We start from the raw sequence: 18,947 nt of genomic DNA, 5'->3' as shown, positions 1-18,947 counted from the left end.
TCATTTGCCCGCTCCCTCTGACCTGCTGATATGGAAAATCCTTTCGGAGGCCAGACGCTAACGTAAACCTTATTTTTGTCAATGTTTTTCTTTTTCCTCCTCCCTTTTCTTTTCTACCTGCTCTCTGTTTCCGCCTTTGTTCTATCCCGATCCGCACATTCCCTTTCCATCTTTCAACACTGCATCCTCCCGAAAGCTTCCCGTAGAAACATCGAAGGATGAACGCGCAACATTTGCCACAACAGATGAGAGATAGCGGAGGAATAATGAGTTTGATACAAACTAACATCGCACAGGTTTTACTCTTCAGCGGGGTTCATCCTCTGATCAACAGATCTGTCAGAATGTCGACTTTGACCCGAGTGACATCATGATTACGTGCAGCGTATTAATATATGTGGTATTTACTATAAATACAATCTGCTGACAGAGGAAGCAGCTCCATTCAGACGCCGTAGCGGTAATTAAAGTAGAAAATGTGTTCGTATGCCTCCCATTTTTCCCGCTTGGCACCATGACTTGGAAAAGTGTGTCAACACACAGACAGCGAAATCCTCGGATGTTGACAATCCAAGGTAATAAGAATCCGAATGATGAGTTTGTATTCATGCTAATACGGCCAGCTGTACGTACAGGGAACACAATCTGCTTTAGTTTATTCATGATTGACTGTAATGTGATTTGCTGAGGGGAAAATCCACTAAGAAACACTTAAACACTGTTTTCTACACAAAAAATAAAACAGTGCTGGAAACGTGCCTTGCTTTTCTGGGCAGGTTTTGCTACTTGGCGTATCTCTGGTATTTTCATGGATAACGGGGCCAAACGTAAATGTTGGGATGTCGGTATATTTCCAGCGCAGACACAGCGGAGTTTGATAGCAGCAAATCTGGAGACTCAACAGTACACGTCAGGATTTGGTGTCTGTGCTTCAGGATGGAACAGCTGGAGCTCCAGAGGCACCGTTTGACACCGATGTTTAAGAGTCATACGGGGAGAAGCCTTCTACAAATAGGAAAGAAATACTAAATTCTTCATCGAAAGTAGCTTTTTAACTCGGAACACTGTCACACTTTTGCTGCTGAGAAAAGATGATTGAAATAACACCGATGAGAGGACGGTGGATTTGATTTAACCCAAAGGATCAAAGTTGCTTAGAGAAAGTTGGCTCAAAGGCCATTTCAATTAAGGGTGAATCAATCAGATGCTTGGCATTTTTCATGTTTAGAAAAAGTAAAGGCTTTCATGCTAAACCCAAAGAAAGTGTCCAATGATGAAAAGCACTTCACAACTCAAGGTTACTTCCTCATCCTTGGATTATAACAGATCTGCTCTTGAATGTATTAAACCAACTCAGACACAGGATATATATACGTGTTGCACACAGCAAGGGAAAGAAAGCTATGTGCACAACATAATCCTGCACCTCCTTTTGTGTGTTTGTCTCAGCAGCTGCTGAAGAGTGCTTGATGAAATCCACAGTGAAACAAAACAGCTAGACAACAGATAACAGGCCAGACCCTCCCAAGGTTTCTCTCTATTCTAAAGAATAAAAAGGGAGGAGGAAGAGGAAGAAGAGGAGAGGAGGAAGACACCAAAAGGAGGGGTTGATATAATGAATGTCACAGGGAGGGAGAAGCAAACGCATATAAAGTCATGGAGGAATATTCTACGCTGTAGCTCTCTAAATGGACTGCTGCTGATCAACACACACACACACACACACACACACACACACACACACACACACACACACACACACACACACACACACACACACACACACACACACACACACACACACACACACCTGGAAGGATGACGAGTTAAATCGATTGGCATCCGATTGAAGATCAATATCCTCTCAAGCTCTATTGTCACATTTGCCAATTAACAAAAGCTTCTGTCCACACACTGATTCTCTCTCTCTCTCTCTCACTCACACACACACACACACACACACACACACACACACACACACACACACACACACACACACACACACACACACACACACACACACACACACACACACACACACTGAGACGCCCACACACTCACACAGATTTTCTCGAGTCTGCCACTGGTGATGATGACTGGGACAGCTTGAGAGACTGACAGTACTGTCTGTCTGTGTGTGTGTGTGTGTGTGTGTGTGTGTGTGTGTGTGTGTGTGTGTGTGTGTGTGTGTGTGTGTGTGTGTGTGTGTGTGTGTGTGTGTGTGTGTGTGTGTGTGTCAGAGGTTCTGACTCTCGTTAGCTTGGCTGTTCCGCTCATTGCCGTACACTTGGCAACCTCTCGCCAGTCCGACCCTTTCATAAGCCTCCAACCACCAAGGGCCCTGGCACTGAGCCTGCAATCTGTGTGTGTGTGTGTGTGTGTGTGTGTGTGTGTGTGTGTGTGTGTGTGTGTGTGTGTGTGTGTGTGTGTGTGTGTTTAGGGGCAGGAGTCAAGCCAGACCTTTCTGATCTGTTTTGACACCACGGAATTGCACAAGTGACAGGGCTACTCAAACAAGGTGGCAGTGGAAGGTGCTTGGAAACAAACACACACACACACACGCGCGCGCGCGCACGCACGCGCGCACACACACACACACGCACGCACACAAAAAGGTCCGTAAAAGCATTATGGCACTGGGGACACCAACACACTCAATGTGTGAGTAAGCACCCGAGCGGTGCTTACAAAGAATACGGTCAGGGGAGAAAAGGAGTTATTTTGCTCGACTAGATCCGGATAGCATTTTCCTTCTGCTCTATCTTATTATTCATCAATTGACTCATTCATGTTAGAGAGAGCAGGGTGTGCAAGCAAAGCATGGCATGTCGCCTGGGACGAGCGGCTGCACTGAATCACATTACGGCGGGAAAAGAAGAGATAGGACAGAGAAAGAGTGGAGGGGGGAAATGAGATGAAGGAGCTACAAATGAGAGATTTCCCTGTGAGGCGCATAAATCAGCAGAAAGAACAGCACAGCTCAAAGCCTGGCTCCCAGGCTGCGGACCAGAGCCGAGCCAAGCACACGCACACACTCCACTACCAGCTCTGCATGCACGAGACAACTGTAGTTACATCCCAATCTCGCTGCACCTACATATGTGCGTTTACACCATCAAACACCGGTGAGGATGTGAAGAGGCACATCGTAAACTGGCTGTGAAAATTACAGGAAAATAAAAGCCGGTGGAATTAAATCAACACGGATAAAACGACGACAGTGCACCTTGTGTGAACCCGGCCTGAACAGCCGCGGGAAAAAGGATCCTGGTTGTTGTTTTCCGTCCCCGAACACGGACCACAGTAAACTGAGCAAGAAGGAAAACGCTCCTGCTTTTTTGACCACATACTTTTGTTGGGACGCCACACACCCACGGCAGGAAGAAGGGCCATATATGGTCAAGGAGAGCAGGAACACATGAGATGTTCTTAGGAAGGAGGGAAGGGGGGGGGCTGTTAGAGTAAGTTTTTCCATGTTTTACCAAAGAAAACAGGGGATTTTGGGGAAAAGGGGTCATACAGACACAAACGGTATGTCAGCACGCGCCACACACACACACACACACACACACACACACACACACACACACACACACACACACACACACACACACACACACACAACACACACACACACTAATTACAAGCATAAGGTTGCTGATATTTCAGGAAAGCCTGCGGTGAGAGCCAATAATGCAATTCCGTCTAACTGTTGCGTGTGTGTGTGTGTGTGTGTGTGTGTGTGTGTGTGTGTGTGTGTGTGTGTGTGTGTGTGTGTGTGTGTGTGTGTGAGCCCCCCAACCTAGTTACTTTGAGTAAACAGTGTGGAAGCTGTTCTGGTCGTTCTGCAGTCCGATAGGCCTGTGCCACGCCCATTGTGGTCCATTCAGTCTGCAGCCACCGCACACACACACACACACACACACACACACACACACACACACACACACACACCACACACACACACACACACACACACACACACACACACACACACACACACACACACACACACACACACACACACACACACACACACACACACACACACACACACTGAAATGATTTGAAGCTGCTGGATGAAATACACCAGGGGGTCAAGACACCAGGAAGAGCACAAAGTGAGTCTAACAGAAAACATGTCACTGTGAGCCGGAGGGCAGAGTGGAGGCGGAGATGAACAGGTAGGCTACATGTGTTTCTTCTTAAATCACATGATCTACTGAAGTTCAAACACAATACAAGTTCACCACTTATCAATAAATACTGCTTTCTGATTACAAATTGCAATCTACATTATAGTTTTTAATAATAATGATGGCTCAAAAACCTGGAAAGCAGACACTAACAGGATATGTGATGTAATGGTTTGATATTTGGACCGTATAGCAATTTAGTTTTGTCTCTAAGTAGCCAAAACATCCTCAATTAACTTCAATTAGTTATATAACTCTTTTTAATGATTTACTATAGCAACCACATAGCCTTAGCCGGTTATGTTGTTTTACAGTTGTACATTTTATGAAGAAAATGTGGTACAAGCTACCTTCAAGCTAGCTTTAGGCTATCTTACAAGCTAAACAAAATGGAAACCAATTGTCAAATCCACAAAGGCGCTCACCTCAACTAAAACTACTTTAATGGACTAAACTTAATGTTTTATTTTATGTGAGAATGAATGAATTAAGAGGCATTTAAAACATTTGAGCTGTCATATTTTCAAGACAAAAACAAGTTATTAAATGGAGTTCAGGCTTTTCTATCAGGAGTCTTGGAAGCTTTTGTAGAAAGAAATGGAAGATAAGCCATACAGAAAGTGGATTATCTTTGTACATGTTGACTCAACTTCTATCATGGAATAAGAAAACCAAAATGAAAGTCTTATTGTTATTCTTTCTCTGTGCAGGTTGTGTTTGCAGCCTCAGACTTGCAGCAGCCGCGCAGCTAAAGTTAGCTCCAACTCCAGTGGAAACAAAGACACCTACGCAGCAGAAGCAAAGTATGCAGGGCGGAGGACAACATCCTCTAACCAGCATCCAGCCTGCTGAAGTGCCCTTTAGCAAGACACTGAATCTCTAGCAGCTGTAACTGACCCCGCAGCCTGAGCCGCCTGCAGCCGGGAAACAGTGAGTAGAGAAACGTGGGATCGAATATCACATTATTATTACAGGACGCTACTTACAACCCATCTACGGTGTTTCCTTCAATCACACACCACGGAGAGTTATATCTCAGTATAACTGGAGCAGGATGTGTGTGTGTGTGTGTGTGTGTGTGTGTGTGTGTGTGTGTGGTGTGGTGTGTGTGTGTGTGTGTGTGTGTGTGTGTGTGTGTGTCTGCGTATAACTGTGTGTGTTCGTGTGTGTGTGTGTGTGTGTGTGTGTGTGTGTGTGTGTGTGTGTGTGTGTGTGTGTGTGTGTTCAACCACGCCGCTCCATATCACCCTCCTCCATCATCGTGAGTTGAGGGGTTGTGGTTCCTAGAGAAGCACTTTACTTAAATTAGACCCTCAACGACTCGACATGCAGGTGTGTGTGTGTGTGTGTGTGTGTGTGTGTGTGTGTGTGTGTGTGTGTGTGTGTGTGTGTGTGTGTGTGTGTGTGTGTACTGTATGTGTGTGTGTGTGGATGTCAGACAGGCAGTGTGTGTATGAGTGTGAGGGGGAAGAGACTAAGGGAGCGGGATCAGCAGACAGCGAGAAAGGGGAAACAGGGGAGCTAGCGGGGGAAGAAAGGAAAGGAGGGAGGAAGGGAGGGAGGGAGGGAGGGAGAGGGCGAGACATGATGGGTGACAGAGGAGGAGTGAGACATAGAGAGTGGGAGACATAAGGTGAGAATAACCTAGCCTGACCTTTTTCACTAAGGCTTTGCCATTCTTTATATTCCCTCATTGCGGTAATATTTACACAGGAATAAAAGATTATTGGACGGATCCACGGAGAGGAAATAAAGAGGAAGGAAAGGAGGGCAAGAAAATGAAAATAATGTAGGAGAGGAGGCTGATGGAGAGGGGGAGGAGAAGATTTCAGGGCTGCAACTAACAATTATGTTCATTGTCGATCAGTTTGCCATATCTTCTTCATTATTCAATGAATCGTTAGAGTGTGAAATGTGAAAAAATTGTGAGAAATGCACCGCTTCTCCGAGGCGATGTCTTCAGAAGGGCTGGCGTTCTCTATGTAGGGCTCCAACTCACAAATAGATTTAATAGAGAAGGATACAAACAGGAAATCGTCGCTTTTGAAAAACGGGAACCAAAGCTAATGTTTGGCATTTTAGCTTAAAAATCGCTCGTAGGATTGAATGATTTTCAAAATGTTTGCTTTTAATTTGCTCTAAATGGATCGTTTCATAAAGAGGGAGAAATAAAAGGCAATGTAAAATAAGTACACAAACTACGCACAGGTAAAAGAAACCATGAGGATTTAAAAGAGAACAGTTGCTTAATGGATAAATGGATGCTTTATTTCTACACTGTTGGGACAATTTGGAAGATTATTATGGACGCGTTTCACTTTTTGCTGACAAATACTTATTTAAGTATTCTGCAGAAAATTATTAATTAAATTAAATGTTAGCTGCGGTACTAATTCAATATTATCCTTTATCGTCTTTCAACAAATTGATTTTAAGATAGAACAATCGTGTCAAATGCACCGTTTTGAAATTTCACATTGAGATAATAATGTAATGAGCCAAGACAAAGTGTTTCACAGTACACACTGCAAGCTGTTGAGGCAGAGCTTCACTTCCTCACTATCAATTAAACACTTAAAGGAACAATTATTACACAAAGCACATCAGAAAAATGAGGGTACAATTCCTGCAGATGAGCAAAAAAGTGTGGATCTGCATGTCACGAGTCACGACTGAACGGAAACACAGCGAGACTGCTGCTTTCTGCTATCATGCACAGTATTGTACGGCTTAAGATGTGTGTCTTCTATTTATTTATCCCTTGTGAAGTATTGTATTCAGAAACATGTCATTTAGCTTTGGTAATATTGTGAACACCCATGCTACTGAAGCTTATTTGATTCCTGATTTTTAAAGACAAAGCTGAACAAATAGAAGCGCCGATAAAACACCAACACTAAGAGGGTCTGATGGAGAACACACACACACACACAACACACACACACTCATATGCAAAAGCCGAGATAAGTGCACTCTCACACACAATAGACACCGTCTGTATTATGCATGCACACATGCTTCCAAACATTACAAAAACACACATCAAAACGAGCGGAAAAGACAGTAGGCGGTTATTAAAGAGACAAAAGAGAAAATAGAGAGAAGGAGAAGAGACACTTTACCAGCAGTCAAAGACGAAGAAAAGAGGGAGGAAGAAGGAGGGAAGGAGGGAGGGAGGAGGAGAGGGAGGGAGGGAGGGAGGAGGAGAGGGACGTAGAAGGGAAAAAAGGGAGAGTGTGCTTCTAATCAGCCCGGATCCAAAATGTAGACAGGCACACACAGAGGCACAAGCAAGTCCCAGTAGGATTAGGACCTAAGCACTGTGTGTGTGTGTGTGTGTGTGTGTGTGTGTGTGTGTGTGTGTGTGTGTGTGTGTGTGTGTGTGTGTGTGTGTGTGTGTGTGTGTGTGTGTGTGTGTGTGAGTGAGTGTGTGTGTCCCACGAGACTGATTAGCCATGAATGACTGATGACGGATCTTTGTTGTTGTTGTTTTTTTTTTGTCCCCCCCTCCCCTGCTCTCCCTCTTTCTCTCTCTCTCTCTCTTGTTTTCTTTCTCACTATACTCTCAGCTCGGGCAAGAGCGCATGGGAGGGGATTCACACACACACACACACACACACACACACACACACACACACACACACACACACACACACACACACACACACACACACACACACACACACACATAAATAAAGCTGCTCACGGCTCCATGTATATTCAGCGAAGGCTCCTGAATATACTTAATGCTTTCATGTGTGTCACTGTGTAACGATCCATGCTGTTCCACACAGCTGCTTCTCTCTTTTTCGTACACTCTACCCCCCCCCCCCACGCACACACACACACACACACACACACACACACACACACACACACACACACACACACACACACACACACCCAGATATGAACCTTTTCCTGGACACACTAGTCGTCTTTTACGCCGACCACTGTTCAATCAGCAGTGTGACTCAGAAAAAGGCTCCAGGACTCCGGAGTCAGCGCCTTCTCTAACCTCCAGATGAACCTCCATCCATCTGAGCCCCCTGACAGCAACACAAACCCGGACATAGACCCGCCTGAATGGAGGCCATTACAATATGAATGAGCCAAACAGAGCTGAAGTGAATCGAATGGAGGACCGAAACACAGCGGCGGAGAAAAGGTCTCCCCGATGAGCGCGGGTAACGATGAGTCGGCATAAAACGTGACCCGAGAGGAATAAAAAAAGGCAGCTCGGGTGTCGCGATGAGGGCCTCGCTGTGGTCGCCTCTCTTTACGGTGTGAGCATGTTCAGGGGGTGCAGACCTGTGGATCCTGGCGAGACTGTGACATCATGTCTGCCCCCCCCCCCCTCCCTAAGTGATGTCACCTTTCTGTCACACAGCGTAAACAGGGGACTGCCATGACCCCTCTGAAGTAAGCCATAAAATAGCAGAATGATGGAGCCTGCACGGCCACTTTCTGCTTGAATTTCACATATTTATTTGGCATTACAATAAGCAGTATTTTTATTTTACTGCACAGTATTTTATTTGTGTTATGTTGAAGGAGCTTTAAGATTTCCATTGCCACACTGAAGCTATTGCGCGTGTGACAATAGCCTTTAAATCTTTACATCTTGAACATGCATTCACATCTTCAATACCAGCCACATAAAACACCTTGTGCTGTGTAAATGAACACACACACACACACACACACACACACACACACACACGCACACACACACACACACACACACACACACACATACACACACACACACACACACACACACACACACACACACACACACACACACACACACACACACACGCGGCTCCCTCTCCTCCTGTACAGAGTAAGAAGCTGTTTTAGCCTTGTGTTTTGCGGGCTGTTTAAAATGTCATTTTTCTCTCGTGTCTCTGACTTCAAAGGCGCCGCGCTGAGCTCTCACTGCCTCTTGCCAAATCCTCCAATCGTTTCTGATTTAGTGAGTTGGCCATGGGCCGAGTAGCACCGGGACGGGCCCGTTTACAACCGGCCGAATGGTGGGGAGAGGGGGGGGAGGCAGGGAGAGGGAGAAACAAATGAGGCAATGTGGAGAAGGAGTGGAAGCAGGGCTGAAATTGAGACAGGAATAGGAGGCGTCGGGCTGCGAGGAGGCGATGGGTGTGAGGGGAGTTTGGAGAGATGGGAGCTGGATATAAGAGATGGGGGGGGGGGATCGATTGAAAAGAGAGGAGTGGGGAGGAAGGAGGGCCACTTGAAAAAGCTGAGAGGAGCGAAGGTGGAAGTGAAAGAGGAAAGCAGAAGGAGAGGAGGGAGAGGAGGAAGAGGGAGCATGTGGTCAGAGGAGTGGAGGGGAGGTCTGGGACAGCAGAAGAAGGAGAAGAAGAAGGAGAAGAAGAGCACATGGACACAGGAAGTCTGGCGCTTTCCATTCACATGCCAAGTCATCAGATGGCGGTGTGTGTTCACACCCCGGAGATGTCGCAACCAAACGCACCCCACTCCCTTCAAATCACTGCTACCGACAATAAGCAGCTGTTCACATGTTGGAGGAGAGCTGGAGGGGAGATACACGTCTTCTGTCTGAGCGGAATGTGCTCCCAAACAAATAGCGGAAATAAGACTTAATGTTATTTATTTTCAACACCTTTACATATTTCCGTACCACGCCCAACATTAAAGCAGTTACTGTTAATGAATTCACTTTTTTTGGTATCTCTCCATTGACCTTTCATGACGGCCCGAATCTCGGTCCCAGTCACTCCGAGGTCAATTGGATTAGACATTCCGGAATATATTTAAATGAGTGCCGTAGTTTGCTTGAAATATCAAAGCATGCACACACACGAGTGAAATGTGTAATGGAAATGCCTTTAATGACTTCACTGGCTTTACTTAATGACTTAATGCCTTTAATGCGTCGCCACATTTCAAACAGTCAGACTCATTTAACTGATTTCTTTGGGTTTCCTGCATATTTTATGTGAAGTTTAGATAAGTGCCGCACTGATGCGATGTGAAATCTGTTTTGAGTTGATAAAAAAAAAGTGGATATGGAAAAATTTATTTTTGGGACTTTGTATGCAGTGGGGGTATTTCCATAAAATATGGTTATTTTGACCCAGTGTACACAAAGCAGGTTTTACTTTAAAAATATTCCCTATCTGGAATACAAGTTTAGTGTGAACAATCATTAACAAATAGTAACATTTGGTTAAGTGTACTAACAAAAAGGGTCATTGTTCACCGCATAGTGTCTAAATTAACCCATAATTGGTGCAATTTTGTCCTAGAAGCCAATGTAGTTAGTGTGTGTATGGTATTTAAATGGAATATGAACAATCAGTAACAAATAGTAACATTTAACCGTATTAGGTTAAGTAAAATATCAAAAAGGGTCAGAAACAACCAGGTCTCCACCCCATGGGGACCACATTAACCCAGAATGCATTGGGGCGATTGTGTCCCAAAAGCCAATTTAGTTAATTTTTAATGCATTTGTGTTTTTTCTTCTTAAATTGAATTGACAGTTAACACTTCCTCTGTGCGCCCAATCGCAGCTCGCCTGGCTGCAGCCTCCACCAGCTGTCTCTGCACACAGGGGGTCGTCTTGCACGCTGCACCCGGGATGTGCCCCCTGCACCCTGGGTAGAGCTTCTGAGTTGAGGGAGGGGTCTGTCTGAGTGAGACTCATCCACTGCTGACTCATCTCACACACACACACACACACACACACACACACACACACACACACACACACACACACACACACACACACACACACACACACACACACACACACACGGGCAAGTGTCTCCCCTCGCTCTCGCTTTCACTCTCTCGCACTCTGGAGAGGCAGCGGAGGCTGAGGCCTCGGGGATGGCGGCCAGTGGGAGCCGTCAGGCAGTGGTAATCTGACTGGATTACCAACCAGGTGGAAACATTCAGCCTCTCGACTGCCCCTAACTCCCCCTACTCTCCCCCTCCTCCTCCTCCTCCACTCATGCATCTATCATTTACATGCTCATCGTATCTTTTCACCCTTTTATTTCCTTCTTTCTTTCTTGTGCATGGCTTTATAATCAAAACCCTACACACACACATCTGGATCTGCAATACAGACCTCAGTGTTTCTAAGGGTATAAGCACACACACAGTAGCTCGCAAATTCACACACACACATTATCTTTTCTCTCTGCGTCATGCAAGTTGTTTGTGTGTGAAGGTGTGTGCAGGACAGGTAGGAGGTGAAGGGGCGTGTCTCATCACGGCTGCCAGTGACGATCAAAGCCAAAGTCGAGAAACTTCCAAGAGAAGAGACACATTACTGACAGCCTCATGATGAATGGACGGGGCGGCTGCATGTCAAAGACACACACACACACACACACACACACACACACACACACACACACACACACACACACACACACACACACACACACACACACACACACACACAGCTACACACATTTATAGCTAAGAATTGCAGAATTTAGCCACAAGATCTACATGACAAGGAATGAGGACGAACAAGAACAAGAAGAAGTAAAAGGAGAAGAAGAAAAGAAGGAGGAAAATTGTCAAAGAGGAAGATTAAGAGAAAAGAAGAAGCGGAGAGGGGTTATCTAGTCCAACCAAAACATTCTGATTATGGTTTATTACTTTTTCAAAGCACAAAACACAAGCAGCTTAAGATATAAACCCTTTGAGGGCTCTGTGTGTGTGTGTGTGTGTGTGTGTGTGTGTGTGTGTGTGTGTGTGTGTGTGTGTGTGTGTGTGTGTGTGTGTGTGTGTGTGTGTGTGTGTGTGTGTGTGTGTGTATATGTGTGTGTGTATGTGTACAGCTGTGCATGTGTGCTCACATGTGACATGAATGGGTGCTCTTTCTGTCTGTATTACTAGGTCACACACACACACACACACACACACACACACACACACACACACACACACACACACACACACACACACACACACACGCACACACTCTCACACATACACACACTCTCTCGTGTAAACAAAAACCGTCTGCTGTCTGGGAAGTAACACACCTGTTCAATGACAAGCTTTGCCACGCCCTCTATAATATGGCACACCTGTGCTACTGCAGGCTAAACCTAACCTTAATCACACACACACACGCACGCGCACACACACACACACACACACACACACACACACACACACACACACACACACACACACACACACACACACACACACACACACACACACACACACACACACACACACACACACACACACACACACACACACACACTGCCCAGGGGCTAACATCACAGAAACGGGGAAGAAAGAGAGGGAGAGTGGAATAAAAGCAAGGCAGCGAAACAGGGAGGGGAAGGAGAGACAAAGGCTCTCCCACTGCTGCTATCAGTAATCTAAACGCCTGTGTAATATCATTGTGGGCTTTTATCAAGCGGGGGCTGAATCTTATGGCGCTGGTATGCGTCTGTCATTCCATCACCTTGTCAAGCGCGACCATATTCAAGCAGACACCATGCTGATCTAAATAAGAGGCTTCGGCAAATTGATGGATTGCAGATTTTTCCGGGATATGAAGAAACGGGGGGGAATGAGCTTCTTTATTTTTTACTTTGAATTACTGTACTGGTTGGGTCTTGAAAAAAAATGGTGTCTCTTTCCAAAGATCTGAAACAAACCCCCCCCCCCCCTCTCCTCCTGGCCACATCATATCTACCCCCTGCGCCGAGGCCTAGGGCCAGGCATACAGCTTTCTGAATCTCTAAGGAGGGGGGCAAGCACAAAGGTAACCCCCATCCTAACCTCCCAGCAAACACACACACACGTAACCCAACCCGATCCCAACCCCCCATCCCAAAACAACAATCCTCTATGCCCATCATGTCAGTCAAAACCCCATCAGGGACATGCATGGAGAGTCTGGATATCTGGAATCTCAATACAGTGTCATGCACCTTGAGACCCAGCGAGAGGCCCTCTTGAATATATTTCAATAGCATTATCACCCTGCATTAGTACGCTTTTTCTCCCTTTCACAGAATCATCCTTATATTGGACCATAATATATGTCAGCGGGTTGCAATATCAGTCAAATCGGAGCTTTTTAAATCGTTATGCAAGTTAGATTTGTTAAAACAACCCATAAGAGGTTTAAAACAGGCGAAATCACTTCAGTTGAATTCAAAGGAGACATACAGCTGAATGCCTCGTGAAATATACAAAATATTCTGTTCATATTAAATAAATTATACAGTTTGAATTATGGTGTATTATATTTTAATATCATTTAGGACTGTAATTATGTAAATTATATAATGTGTGTCCTTCCATGATACATACATGTAATTCTGGATAATAAATGTACAACACATTTCTACCTGAAGACGATTAAATATGTTTTAGGATATATTCGAGAAATTACTCAATTATGGAAAATAATACATTTAAATCTTGTGCTATTAGTCCTAAATATATTGTAATTTCATAATAGAAAGTAAAAGCATATAAATACTGGACATATGAAATTATTACACGTGTGGTTTTAAGTAAAGAGACTTTCGGAGCATATGGACATTTCTAAAGACAAACCAAGCTAATAATAATATTAATCAGCGCGTCCTACATGTGGAGACCAGCAGCAGCACGTTAAATGTCAAACTGGTTCAGTTTCTGCAAACACTGCGCTGAGCTTAATGTGTTTCAGAGTCAGAATGAGGTTTATTGCCAAGTTCTCACTTACAGGGAATTTTCTGTGGTGCATACAATAAGCATATTAAGAGGGAATAAAAGAATACAAGGCAAGGTACTAAAAAGGTCACGAACATAAATATAGATTTGAATATTACAATGGCATTATGGAAAAGATACAATAAAAAGGACTATATGACAGTTTAGTGCCAGGTGTGCCCAGATGTTTAGATAGTCCGGATATGTGGACACTTTTGCATTTGGTTTGAACATTTTACTGGACGTTTTTTTTCACTGTTGTGTAAAACTAATGAATATGCAAATGAGTGCAGACAGAGGATCCTGCACGTCCATTTAAAGAAGACGCTGCATTTGCAAATGATAATTAATGGGATTTCTCATCGGCCACGTTTACATTCATCCAGTGAGTCCAGTTTATAGACACTGTATGATTCCGAGCAGAGGCTTTCTTTCTTTCTCTCTCTCCTCTCACACACACACACACACACACACACACACACACACACACACACACACACACACACACACACACACACACACACACACACACACACACACACACACACACACACACACACACACACACACACACACACACACACACACACACACACACACACGCCCACCACCCCCTCCCCTATTGAGACAGGATACCAAAGCTACTTGTTAAATCTAATGCATGCACTGTCAACTCATTCGCACCCCGTCACGTCCCCAGCTCAATATAGAAACCGGATTTTCTGGTATTACGCGCACCTCCATTAGCCAGAGCTCCACTCCTTCCACCAACACGACCCCCAGTTTGTGACCAGTACAAACCAGCATGTGCCCCCTCAAACCCCACCAAGCTCCTGGAGCCTCACATGAAGGAAGAATCGTTGAAATTGCAGCTAATAATGTTTAATTTATTGTTTAATGGGAAATATAAGCAGGAATTACCCAATTCTAATTAATTGCTTAAAATGGCAATGATTAGTACTTTACTAATTGATGAAACCATATAAATCTATGACAAGATTATGCTATACTGGAAACGCCTAATAATCCCTGCAGTGTTATAAAGACGAATAATCCTGATATTTCTCAAAATCATGAGAGGTTTAAAGTGTAGAACAACAAAAGGAGGTGTAGCGTAAAATGTAAGTTAATCTAATTTGCCAAGTTTCTGTAAGAATGGGATGTCCCACCGTGTTTCATGTTTTGCTTTGACGTTAGGCTGAAACTCTAATTATATTTATTTTCATATAAAGCAGCTATGCCATTAATAATTATTTAAATAAATAAAAAGTCATGCGTATTTTTTACACGTTTCTAAATTCCCACAAATTCTGAGCGAGTTCCTTTCCTTATTTTCCTTTCAATACACTGTTATCTGGCTGCGATACGTCTCGTTGCACTGATTTTATAATTTAAAAACACTGTAACTGTACTTATTGTTGTCCACCTTGATGGGTACTTTTGTAAATGATGTCTCTAATATGTTATGCCTGCCTCTTAATTATCATGTTTGCCTCTTTACTTTTGCTAACACCATACATTCGTGGGACGAATAAAGGTATTATGATTGCAGGAAATGAGTTCGTCCAAAAAAGCTTTCTCAAGTTTGTAATATGGAGAACATGCTTCAGACAAAAGAGAGAAACTGCGTATTATTACACACACACTTTGTCATTAAATATATCAGAAGAGCCGCGTTTAAAACTGACCTGAATGCGGACCCATGGAGAGGTGCGATGAGTAGTATTTCCCGGGCTGAAAGTGAGCGGGGTGCTGCACCGAGCCGTGGCCGCCTGACGCCATCCGAGAAGCGGCGCTGTGAACCAACGCGCTCCGCTCCGTCAGGAGGTGGTGCGGAGGAGCGAAGTCTCGGCTTTCCATCCCCGGCGAGAAGCGATAAATCCCAAATCCCAAAGTAAAATCCGGAGGCACCGAAGGTCTCAGGCAACCCAGATGCAAAATAATCCCTTTTTATGAACTTCGGGCTCCCCTCGCATTCAGCGCAGTTTTAGCTTTGCAGGGTAGACACCGAGTCCCCGTCATGTCCTACAAAAGAGAGAGCAGGAGACACGTCAAAGCGCTGACAATCATGAGCCAACCAGGGATGTAGAGCTGAAAGGCTGAGCTGAGAGACAGTCGCTGTTCATGTTTAGACAAACAAAAAGCATTCATATCTTACTAAAACGTTTCCACATTATTCTTACTTCACTGTCCCCTATGTGTAAAAGGCGATTTATACCAGGGCAGGAAGGTGCGTAAAGTCTGTCCTGCAGATAGAAAGGTGGTTGAACCGAGTTTATGTGGATTTGCTCTGCACCTCATCGATGGCCCCAACATAGAAGGCTCTGCCCCCCCCCCCCCTTTCCCCCTCATTCTGTGACCAAACACGATGCAAATAACATACACGGGGGCTTTTCTTTATCAGCGAAAAGAATGGAAATGGAAGGAGGAGATTTGGCTCAGGTACAAACAAATGGTGTATATACAGTATAAGAGTTCACACACGAAAAAAGCCTCGATGAAGGACGAGTTGTTAAGTCTTTGGACTGAACCAGCACTGGTCATAAACAAGCTGGACCTCGGGGGCTCTTGCACTAAAATATGAAGAAAACCAATACTTCTGGGCAAGCATGCACAAAAAAAACCTTAAATTATGGTGACTAATATCTATTCCCAAACCTCAGTCCCCATAGTGCCAAAAACCCAGAAACAAAACACACACGTTTCCGCTATGATTAATGGATGTTGTTGTTTATGTAAATTTGATTTCTTTGCTAATTCAGTTGTCATAAAACGTGATCATTTAGCACAATAGAGGATATTTAAAGAAAAAAAGGGGCTATAAAACATAGGATTTATACAAGATCTCACATGTTGGATCAATGTTGTTTGACGTATAGCTTTTAGAAATTCAATCTGACGTCTTTTTACACAAACTTGTTTCCCCTTTATTGTTTGGCGTTTTTATAGAGGGATTCCTATTTGTGGTGTTGCTTATTAATGAAAATGGTGATAAAACAGCTATTTCTGTCAATTCCTACGGGGGTCAGCAGCTTTGCCCCCCCCCCCCCCCCCCCTCCTCGCCTCCTGGCAATGGCACACACCATGCATCTCTGCTGCACACATACATACAGTACAGGCTAGTGTAATCACAAACACAAATCACATCACCTTTATGCTCCAGTGCGAAAGAGCGAGGCAGTAAACAGTGAAATAGACTAGGAAATCATCGACTTTATATGTATGCCTTATAGCCCAGGTCATTTACTTAAATAGGGCTCCACGTGACGTGCAGATAGTGCCTGCTGCATCCACCAAAAACACACCTCAGCAGTGCATCTATTAGGCCTCTCAATGCATGGCACGTCCATAGATGCTGATAGCACCTCCCAGGAATCAACGATAAAGGAACAAAGAAAATATCAAATGCTCTGGTGGACTTATGAAGTGCAGAGGAATATAGGAGCTCGGATATTCAAGTCTCCTTTACGCACACACTTTCACAGGCTCAAGGATTCCCAACTTTTTCTACATTTACTTGCAACATTCTCTGCAACATACAGCTGATTGTAATTTGTTGACATATGTTCTCCTGCATTACCTGGACTTGTAACCTAATCTTGCACTATTTTATCTCTAATCAGTTTCTTCTTGCACTATGTTTATGCTTTAAAACATGTGGTGTATGTCTTTTATATTGATCTTGCATTGTTGGAGTAGCATGGGGACTTTCATGGCCATAACTACATGCATATGACAATAAAGCCTTAGAATCTTCAATCCATTCAAGTCTTCTTTACGCGCGTGCACACGCACACGCACGCACACACACACACACACACACACACACACACACACACACACACACACACACACACACACACACACACAATTCCACAGGCTGAAGGACTCCCAACTTTCAGGAATTGTGTTGTGAGGAGGGAAACATTTCCAGAGTTCAGCAGCTCTGCGCACAAACACTCTCAGGACAAAACACCCAATGCATGCACCTTTTTTAAATGCTTCTCTAAATGATATATGCACGTATTTAAATAATGTAATTCCCTTTTGTTTGTGAGCACCACCTTATCGTGTGTGACCACAGCCAGAGAAGGAATGAGGGAGAACCGAGAGGCTATACTGCAAAGCGCACAGGGGGAAGGCAAAATGGACTCTCTCCTGTCCCCTCGGCTGGGAGAAACAATGGCCCCTCTCCACGGGACATCAATCATAAACCACTCTCGGCTGACATTTGTCTATACATTTTTTAATTTTCAGGCCGTAAACACACGTCTTCAGTGTTTACATTCCACGTCAACGGAGAGCCACTCAGGCTACATTTAACAACCCGAATCTAAATCCCGTGTTATCGCTGGCCACGCAAACAAAACGACGTGAGCAGATCGCGCGTAACAGTTTGGGGGGTAGGGGGGCATTTGGATCTACTGTAGTGTGTGTGCGCGTATGTGTGTGGAAGGCATTCAGACTTCCTTCCACTTCACCTAGACTCCCCCCCCCAAAGCCCATACACACACACCGAAACACGCACACACTTCCCAAACACGCACACACACCCACCAGCACTGCTGCCCCTCAGGGTCAAACTATCGCCAGACGAAAAAAATCCTCTCCACAAAAGTGACCAATACTCGCCAAAATGACATCACATGAACTCAACACCAACGCCAGTAATTCTGCAATCAATTGTATATTTCAGATATCGCGTTGTTTTCAAACCAAAAATTCGTGTTTTGTACAATTTAGAGCGAAATCATAAACGCGTGGACCTTTGGACAAAAGATGACAGGTATTTAAAAAAAAGGGGCATTTATTTTTGAAGTGGCACTGGTTCAGAGGACAAGTCATTGCCTTCAACAATTTTGCAATAAAGTAAAGTCACAGGGAATAAGTGAGACAGTAAATCCGGATGTTCAGAGGCCGGCTAAACAGGAGAGACAAGCCCGGCCGAGGCGAGGACAGCCCGGCGTCTGCTGCCTCCATGCCGGGGGAGGAGGGGGGAGGCAGGGCTGCAGTTTGCAA

General features: G+C 44.5%; 1 protein-coding gene across 1 annotated transcript in view; it reads right to left on the bottom strand.

The window, feature by feature from the left end:
- Positions 1-15,788, bottom strand: part of bahcc1b (BAH domain and coiled-coil containing 1b) — a 51,945-nt gene extending 36,157 nt beyond the window's left edge. The window contains exon 1 of the mRNA XM_071206742.1: positions 15,617-15,788. Within this exon, the coding sequence (XP_071062843.1) occupies positions 15,617-15,788 (172 nt within the window). The remainder of the gene's footprint in view (positions 1-15,616) is intronic.
- Positions 15,789-18,947: the final 3,159 nt, after the last annotated feature.

The sequence above is a fragment of the Pseudochaenichthys georgianus genome, chromosome 19 (genome assembly GCF_902827115.2).
Source record: "Pseudochaenichthys georgianus chromosome 19, fPseGeo1.2, whole genome shotgun sequence".
Classification (NCBI taxonomy): Eukaryota; Metazoa; Chordata; class Actinopteri; order Perciformes; family Channichthyidae; genus Pseudochaenichthys; species Pseudochaenichthys georgianus.
Note: the sequence above shows the minus strand (reverse complement) of the source record. Positions and strands in the feature narration are given on the sequence as shown.